Consider the following 9,276-nt stretch of genomic DNA (forward strand, 5'->3'; position numbering starts at 1 on the left):
AATCAGGTGAACACTGGAGCTGTAATACAAACTGCCATCTGCAGACACACAGTCTTTATGATACATTAATGGCATCCCTTATATGCAGCAAGGAAAGATCTGAATGTCAATATGGCTGCTGGCACGCGCTCACACAGGCGTGCAAAGACACACACAGCGCCTCAACTCTTTTCACTGTGTAATCTGATGATGCATACCACACATACACTCCATCAGCATACAACAAGTCATGCTAACACATGTGTAGTTCTCATAAAAGAAGGGCACATAGCAGCAGGTCTGGGCAGAATAGAGGTGCACTACTGGTGTAATTTATTTACAGTAAAAGTAGCCTGAATTTTGATCGATTATGATCAAAATAGCTCCAGAGGAATATGGAAGGGGAAGCTTTTATGAGAGAGACATGGCTACTGTATCATCACAACAGAGTGCCAGACAGGTAGACGGACAGAAAGCAACTCACCGTCTGAGAAATGACAGAAAGCAAGGGAGAAAAAGCAAAGTGTCAATCAGGTAAGACAAAGATAGACCACAGGGAAAGGGCAAACAGGGGCGTAAAATCCTCAGAGGGAGGGAGGGAGGAGGAAAGACAGAAGCATTATAGGCAAATCATCCTGATCAGCACTTGTATTCGTGCTCCAAGGGCTAGATTCAGTGGCACACAATCAATTTCACAACCAATTTAGTACATTCAGGCAATAGAAGTGAGTGCACTCTACATATTTACAGCACTGACAGAGCATTAGTCATTGCATGACCGTGGCCTTCCCACAGCAGTTCTAGTGGATGGCTAAATCTGTGAAAACCAGAGGCAAATAAACAGTACGAATGCCATGCAGACTTTATTCTGGGAATTTGAACAACAATAATAACCTCAGTGCTTGGTATACAGCCACTAATAATAAAAGCAAAACAGATTTATTTTTTTGTCACAACAACACAGTATTTCTCATCTATCAGCCAGTGCTGTGACTGCCTGGTTGTGCTGCTACATGTGTCACCATCTTACCTTTCAGAGCGATGACTTTGCTGGTGGGGTTCATGATGGCACTGTCGGCAGAGATTGGTCTCCTGATGGGGTTGGTAGGGTCGGACATGTCCACGATCACCACCTGGTTCTGCTCACCCACTTTCTCTCTGATGCAGATGAACTTGTCCGACTCCATGGTCAGATAGCTGAAGCCAATGTTGGCTGGGTTCACACCCAGGTTCTGCAACTGGAAAGAAACATGAAGAAAGACAATAAGGACCATTATCCTAATCAGGGAACTTTACTTTAACCTTTTTTAATAACAAAAAGCAGCAAAATGTTTTATAATACTCTACAATGTAATAGTTAGTCATAACTGAGATATTTTTGAAGGTTTGCCGACACGTTTGTAAACTATTACAGTGAAGGTTTATGAATGCATGATGACACAACTGTACCAATACTTGTAGAAATGGTTTAAAATTCTGTGAAATATGTGGTTTTTGATGGTTAATAAGATCATACAAAGAATAACACTCCCATTTCTGTCCAGTAAATAGGACCAAGAGGTGGGTAGCTTAGCTTAGCATTGATATAGGAATTACAGGAAAGTAGTTCACCTGGTTCTGTCCAAGGGTAACAAAATACATCAAGCATCAACTTTAAAGTTTACACACTCACATGGTATAAAAAAAAACAATCAAGACGTTTATTTTATATGTCACAAATACACAGCTCTGCATAACATAAATAACTTCCTTGTGTTACATTATATACTCAACTATTTCTTATCAGTGCGGTCCAGATTCTTCACAGGAGAAGACTTATACATGAATGAAAACTTTAAAATGTCCATAAATTTGCTTACAACAAAACTATGCAAAGCTATAGTAGGTCACAAACTATTGGCTAATTGTTTATTGATTCTAAATTCTGGTGTTAACCAGTAATTATTGGAAAGAATAAGCTATGAGTTGACAACCAACTCATAGTCTAAATGGTGTATGAATCAAAAAACTGTCAAATGGAATCAGAAAAAAAAAGAAGACTGCCGCATTATAACGGTTTCCTGCATTTGGATGAAAAGTAACACATTTTAAGGTCATGCCTCCATTACAACAAAAACAAATGGAAAATATATATATGGCAGCAGCTGACATTTTTCGTGCATGGGAAAAAAGCGGCACATAGTGAAGTAAAACAGTGTTTTGATTAAAATAGCAGCAGGCCTGCTTCAGTTTTCCAAAGATATTCTTAAAGGTTGTTTTCCAGACTGGAGGTCTGCTTGTACATGGAGCCAGGGAACAAGCGTGGGCACACGGCACACAACAGGATGTTAACTTCACTTTACACTCTTATTATAGCTGCTAATAATCTCCAGAATTTGCTGAAGGATTTTAAGAACCATGTTTGATGATGAATGTTTTATAACTTGCAATATAACCGCAACCACATCCTAATTATACTGAAAAAGTACAGTTATTTTATTTCGGTAAAGCCTGAGATTAAAGCCCGACACAGCATTTAATCGTCCTTGTAAGCGGCCAGCTGTAACTAAGTTTAATTACAACTAAACCAGCCAACGCCGAGGAAAATCCCCAACTGAGATCCGCTGAAACCAAGAATAAATTACAATATTTTAACGAAGCACCATCAGCAAATCCAATTCATTATTCAGCATATTGACTTTCTTAATGAGAGGAAGTCAGAAAAAGCAACACGCCACGACTGTGTCACATCTTAGCAGGACTAACAAACAAGAAATCACCCCGGCTAGGTTTACCGGCTGCTGAACAGAGAAATGATTGTGCACATTGTCAAACTAACCATGAACTGGGAGGACAGAGGAAAACATGCACTCTCCCTCTGATGAGTGAACTGACTGCATTATGCAGTCTGAGGCAAGCGGAAAGGAATCCTTACGCTCATCACAAGGACTGTACTATCTCGCAGTTGGCTGGTGGAGCAGGACAACAAATCAGGACTGCTGAGCCATTTAAATCATGTCATCTGCAAAACAGGAAGGATGCAGCAGTCGGGGGCGGACAGAGGGGCTCCAATAAGAGAAGCTGTTTTTGAGCAAGTCAGACAAAATAAACAATGCGAGGACTTGTCTTTGCACTTTTGAAAACTGTGATGTGCATTTCTTACTTTTTACTGATGCACCAATATAAAAAACAACAACTTGTTGTAGAACTGCAACATAAAACAGAAAGATTTATTTGTAATATCAGGAATTATCCACACTAATACTGTGGCAATGCCTTTAAATTAGCCACAAGTTGATGTATGGCTGGTTTTTGTGTCGCTGAAGTGACATACGAGATAAAGGCATCTTGAAAAGGCCACAGAGAAGACCGGAGGGAGGATTGGAGCCATATGCTGCATCTCCTGAAGACTGCCAAAACTGTCTCTGGGAGGAGAGGGGAGGGACGGTAAAGATAGTAGGGGGAGAACAGATAAGGATGGGAGTGAACGGATGAGCTCAAGACACAGTCCAGCATCCTGCTAAAAGCTGAGGGCGAGTGGGTGTTCGAATAGATTCAGAGTAGAAGAAGAGAAGTGATGAATGCCCCTCTTCTAAGAAACAAAGAAGCATGGATAAGAGCTAGGTAGGTCTGTTCAGTACAGTTCCAGTAACACACGCCTTTCGCAATTTACAGTTCAGGGTGGGGCGACTGACTCACCGGAAGAGGCCCCCCTCTGTACTCCTTCTTAGTAGAACATTCCAGGCTAAAGTCGCACTTAGCTACAACCTACTGTCTCCAGTGACCCATAAACTACCCATCGCAGGCTCCTATAAGCCACCTTCCCTCAACAGCTGAGACCAACAATCACAAAACCAGCATTGATATCACAACAACAAAAGGCGGCAGGACTTCACTGATGATACAGCGTTGACGGTATTTGGTGAGTCATCGGCTGGGTGGACGCGTTGCTGAGGCACTGACACGTTGCATCAGCAGCTGAAGATTTTGGGTTCATGAGGACATTACACAATTCAAAGTGAGGGATGCAGCAGAAACACTGGGAAGTGTTGCTACTTCACACTTTGCTGCACAATGCGTAGGCAAAGTCGAGTATGTTGCATATAGATTAGGATTATAAAAACCTTAAACCTGCTCTGATCAATATTTTACAACAACAACAGAACAAATTAAGATGCCAACATACAAAGTGTCATATTTGTTTCCCGACTGTGCAGTTCCCCATCATCTCTACCGAGCAATTTAGCATCTTTCAACTCATTGTTTTACGCAATGCAACTTAAATGTTTAGGTTCTGGAAGCGCCTATAAAACCTTTAACTGGTGGTGTTGATTCATACCAAAACAAAGCAAAAAGTATAGATTAATGCTGCTCTGTATCTTCTGAAGTAGTAAAATAAACTTTTGGCTGACACATTTACTCAAAAGTGCTGTTTTTATCAAAATGGCAAATAATCTGTTTTTAACTGACACTATTAGCCCATAATTCTATTAGTGAAGTAGTTGGAAAGTTAATCAGCAACATATTTGATCATGTATTTATAATTTCTGTATTTTTTTAAAAGAAAAAATGCTAAATATCCACTGCTTTCAGATTTTAAGATTTGAGAAAAGCTGCTTGTATTTTCCAAATAGAACTTTAAATTGACTTGTTCTGTATTTATGGCCGTTGACCAGAAAAAGAAAATAATTTTAAAACGTCTCCTCGGGTTCTGGGAATGTATAATGGATGCTCTACAAACAAGACAACTCACTGAATTATCAAGACAATAATAGTAAGTAAGTAAGTAAGTAAAGTTTATTTCTTAAGCGCTTTTCACAGATAAAATCACAAAGTGCTTTACAATAAAATACTAGAAAACAATTTTAAATACATATATAAAACAATAAAATACATATATAAAACAAAATCAGAAAAATGTCAACCAAATGCTCTTCTAAACAACAGTGTCTTCAGTCCACTTTTAAAAGAGTCCACAGATTCTGCAAAACGCAGAGACAAAGGCAAAGCATTCCACAACGTGGGGGCCACAAACTTAAAAGATCTCTGTCCTCGAGTTCTGAAGTTTACACGAGGGATTACAAGCAGGTTCTGACCTGAGGAACGAAGAGCAAAATCTGCAAAATAATAATTTACGAGAACAATCTGCAGTCCTAAATCAGTTAGTGCAAGTTTACTAGTTCATGGCCCATTTAACATTACAGAAAGACACAATGCGAGTATTGTAAGTGCTGCTCTTTCGCTGCATTCATGACCGAGTTTCTCTGACCGAACACAGATGCTCACCCTCCTCGCTACCAGCCTCTGCCACGGCCACAGATGTGTTCTGTTAGACTGAGTAAGACTCTTCCGTCATCCTGCTTCCTATCCTGATGTGATTTTCCAGAATTAAACAGGACCCGCTTACCTCATCTGTCTATCAAATGCATCCGCTGTGTCTGACGTGGTGGCATCATTTGGTCGGTGCAGTTGCAGCAGCATGAACAGAACAGCAGGTTGGATTTTTCTAACTCAACTCGACAAGACAATGTTCAGGCACTTTCAGAGCTCCGGGACATTTTTGCACTTACACGAGCTGCTACAGTACGCTGCACTGACTCTCGATTTCATAATCCAGCAAACATTTCTCAGTCTTTTAGCGCGTCACCGACATAATCCAGAGAACCTAACTCGGCCCCACACATCCAACTAGGGCACTGATCCAGTAAGTCAATTAATGACACACACTGACGTGCTCAAACACAGCACGGATCACAAATCATAGATAAAAAATAGACATGTATGATTTAGGGAGACACAGTGGAAGGTGGCAATCTTTAGCTACTGGTGAGGAGTGGACCCTCCTGAACACCACACAGAACCGCTTTGGGTGGAATATACGGAGCATTTCTTGTACACTTTATCTCACCGTGAAGCTGGATCTACGTTACACTCCTGAACGCAATCCAGACTGCAGACACTGAGCTGTAAATACCAGGCCAAGAAAAAAAAAAGCTAAACAACTTGAGGCCCAAAGTCCTGGGTTTGCAAATTCCAAGCATTTTTCACTCTGCTGGAGCCACCTTGATTCACAGGGGGATACGAGTGGGGCAGAGCTGGGATTTCACCCTGAAGGTGGAACGTAAAGCGGTCTGCTGCCGCTTATCACCATCTCAGGGCGAGATTATCCTGAAGAGATGTTTAAGGCGGGGAAAGGTATGTGCTGTTGAGAGCAATCTGAACTAATGACCCAGACATTGCCAGGTACTGCGCTATGCTCCATCAGCGAACCACTCCTGACGGTGAGAGGAGGCTGCTGTAGGCTGCAGGCTCTCTTGGATGGCACAGTTCTTTTTTTTTTTTTTTTGGTGGATAAAGGGTCTTTGGCTGAGAAAGTGGGGCTACCGGCCAGAGGAAAGGAGCACAGAGACAGGGGGTGGGGACTCTGTGTTTTTTGTTGTTTTTTTGTAGTGAAAGGCCATTTCACTGCCTGCTGTTACCATAACAACAGGCTACAGACCAGGGGAGGTGGAGGGGTGCGTCACAAAGTTTCCCCTTTTGGCTGCAAGACACCAAGCACCGGGGCTGCTATGGGACAACGATTAAAAGTCCAAAAAAAGAGGGAGTCATAGTGGAAATAGTTCCCCTGCAGACGACCAAATAAGTGCCTGATTGTTTCCTTTCTTGTCACAGATTGTAAAAGGGGCATTCTGTGTGTTTTTTTTCCTACCCAGTAAAGACTACAGGGCCTGCTCTGATTTATTGATGCTCATGATTTTGACGCTGCACAGATGCTGCTCTGACTTGGGAAAAAAAAAAATCAACAAGCAGAGGTGGATGCATGAAATCAATATAATATTGATGCTGTAATGTGAAGCTGGAGTTCACACTGGACAAAGCAGTGCTCAAATGATGTGTTTCTTTAGGTCTTACAAGCAGGTTTCATTTAACTGTTTAGTGCAGAATAAAAGGTTCTACTGCTTCACACACCAACAATAAAAGGAACTGGCATCATGTTACGATTAGAATATGGGAATTTTTTTTTGTTTTGGTGCATAAACTGGACATTTGCCAGCATAAATATGTTGCTACAGGGAATACAAGGCCTTTGCTACTCTGACTTATTGATGCTGATGATTTTGAAGTTGCTCTGACTTGAAAAAAAAAACAAGAAGCAGAGGTGTATAGATTAAATTAACATAACACTTATGCTGTAGTACGAAAGTGGAGTTCCCATAGAGCTTTGGATCTGGAAACATATTGTTCAAATCTTGTGTTTCTTGAGCAAGTTTATGAAATTACTTAACTGCTGGGTGCAGAATAAATGCTTCTACTTCTTCACGCTCCTACAATAAAAGGAACTGTCATCATATTGTGATTAACATATGCAGATTTTCTCTCAATTTGGTGAACAAACTGAACATTTGCTGACATTAATATGCTGCTACAGGGACTACAGGACCTTTGCTACTCTGATTTATTGATGCTGATGATTTTGAAGCTGCACAGATGCTGCTCTAATGTGGAAAAAATAACAAGTAGAGGTGGATGCATAAAATCAATATAATATTGATGCTGTAATGTGAAACTAGATTCCACATAGGGCTTTGGTTACGGCACGATATTGCTCAAATGTTGAGTTTCTTCATGTTTAACAAGCAAGTTTCTAAACTTATTTTACTGTTTAGTGCACAATAGATTGAGGCGCATCTTCACACACCTTTAATAAAATGAATCATTGCATTAGGATTAGAATGTTGGCATTTTTTTTCAAATTCTGGTGCACAAACTGGACATTTGCAGACATGAATATGCTGCTATAAGGACTACAGGGCCTTTGCTACACTGATTTACTGATGTTGATGATTCTAAAACTGCTCAGATGCTGCTCTGTCATAAAAAAAAACAAGAAGCAGAGCTGTAATATGAAACAAAAGTCCACAAGGGCTTTGGTTATGGAAATATGTTGCTTAAATGATGGGTTTCTTTGTGTCTACCAAGCAAGTTTCTTAACTTATTTAACCACTGAGTGCAGAATATCTCTGGCACACACTCACAATCAAAGAAATTATCACAAATCACAATTTAAATAAGTTCTTTTTTGTTCAATTTGGTACACAAATCAGACTTATTTAACTGTTGTAGCTGGGTGAGTGCAAAATGAATGGGTTTGCCTCTACACAGACACACACCTAGAACAAAAGGACTATTCATTATATTATCATTTAAATAGGCAGATTTCCTTCGTCCTGGTGTACATGTTGGGCATTTGCAGACAGAAATATGTAGCTGCGGGACATGACAACATGGTAGCAACAAAAGCTTGAGACCAAAGTCAGGTCTCAGTTTCAATGTTACCGACGAACAGCTGAGCTAAAACAAAAAAAAAGTGTCACCGCAGTTTGCGACGCTTGAACATGACAGCGGCGTTTTTGCACTTGAAGAAGGGGCTAGAAAACTGCGGAGTATCCTCACACACTCATACACACACACCGGTCCGCATTGGAGCTGTGTACGATTCAATTTTTACAAGTCATCATCAGCCCGGCAGGAGGAAAAACTAGGCCTGTAGCTATATTGAGCACCACCCTGCAGCCTCTATTTCCATTTAAATGCGACATGTGCCGTGTGTGTGTTTGTGCGGACCTACGCTGGCGGAAAGCGGCGCAAAAAACACACGCAAAAATGTAATTTAGGGGGGGTTTCTCTCCTTCTGCTTACCTGCAGATGTTCCTGAAACCGTATCGGCAGTATCTGAGCCATGTCTGAGGTGGTTTCTCTGCCTGAAGAAGCCGAGAGGAAGGAAGGAAAAAAAGGGGGGAAAGGGGACAGCAAGAGGATAGAGGTGGTCTTCTTCTCTGTGTGCCCTAAAAGCCCCCCAGAAAAAGTCCAAAATGATGGGCAGCAGCTGGTCGTCTGGGCGGCTTGCTGTTGGTATCACACGAATCCAGTGACTGCTCCCATTCAACAGCCCCCCCACACCGGTCCTGGATCAAAAACTCCGCACCTCCGCTAAGAAAACTAGTCCACTCGAACTACTACTCAACCAAACGAGCACTTCCTGGAGTCTTGTATGAACACTGAGCCGAGCCAAAATAGAAAAAGAAATCCGTGCTGATTTTGTACAAGATAACTAGTGTGGATTTTTTTTTAATTCCACAGAGCTGTCAGTGCATTTGGTTGGATGTGCAGTTTTGTTGTAGCCCTCCGCCGCAGCCCCTTCCCCCTTTCCTTTTCCACCAACTTCGAAAATCGGGGCTCGTGACATGCGCCCCACCTTTTGCGATATTTCTTCTACGCAATTCTTCTACGCAATTGTTTCCGGAAGGTGCGTTGTTC

At 41.4% G+C, this 9,276-nt stretch overlaps 1 protein-coding gene across 3 annotated transcripts in view; it reads right to left on the reverse strand.

Moving 5' to 3' along the window:
- cltcl1 (clathrin, heavy chain-like 1) overlaps positions 1-8,981 on the reverse strand; it is a 32,791-nt gene extending 23,810 nt beyond the window's left edge. The window contains exons 1-2 of one of the 3 annotated variants that reach the window (XM_051950499.1): positions 8,659-8,981; positions 1,010-1,217 (exon numbers count right to left, since the gene is read on the reverse strand). In XM_051950499.1, coding sequence (XP_051806459.1) covers positions 1,010-1,217; positions 8,659-8,700 — 250 coding nt within the window. In that variant the 5' untranslated portion in view covers positions 8,701-8,981. The remainder of the gene's footprint in view (positions 1-1,009; positions 1,218-8,658) is intronic. The other 2 variants (XM_022207796.2, XM_022207799.2) reach the window with 2 other exon arrangements.
- Positions 8,982-9,276: the final 295 nt, after the last annotated feature.

The sequence above is a fragment of the Acanthochromis polyacanthus genome, chromosome 7, assembly GCF_021347895.1.
Source record: "Acanthochromis polyacanthus isolate Apoly-LR-REF ecotype Palm Island chromosome 7, KAUST_Apoly_ChrSc, whole genome shotgun sequence".
In the NCBI taxonomy this organism is placed as follows: domain Eukaryota; kingdom Metazoa; phylum Chordata; class Actinopteri; family Pomacentridae; genus Acanthochromis; species Acanthochromis polyacanthus.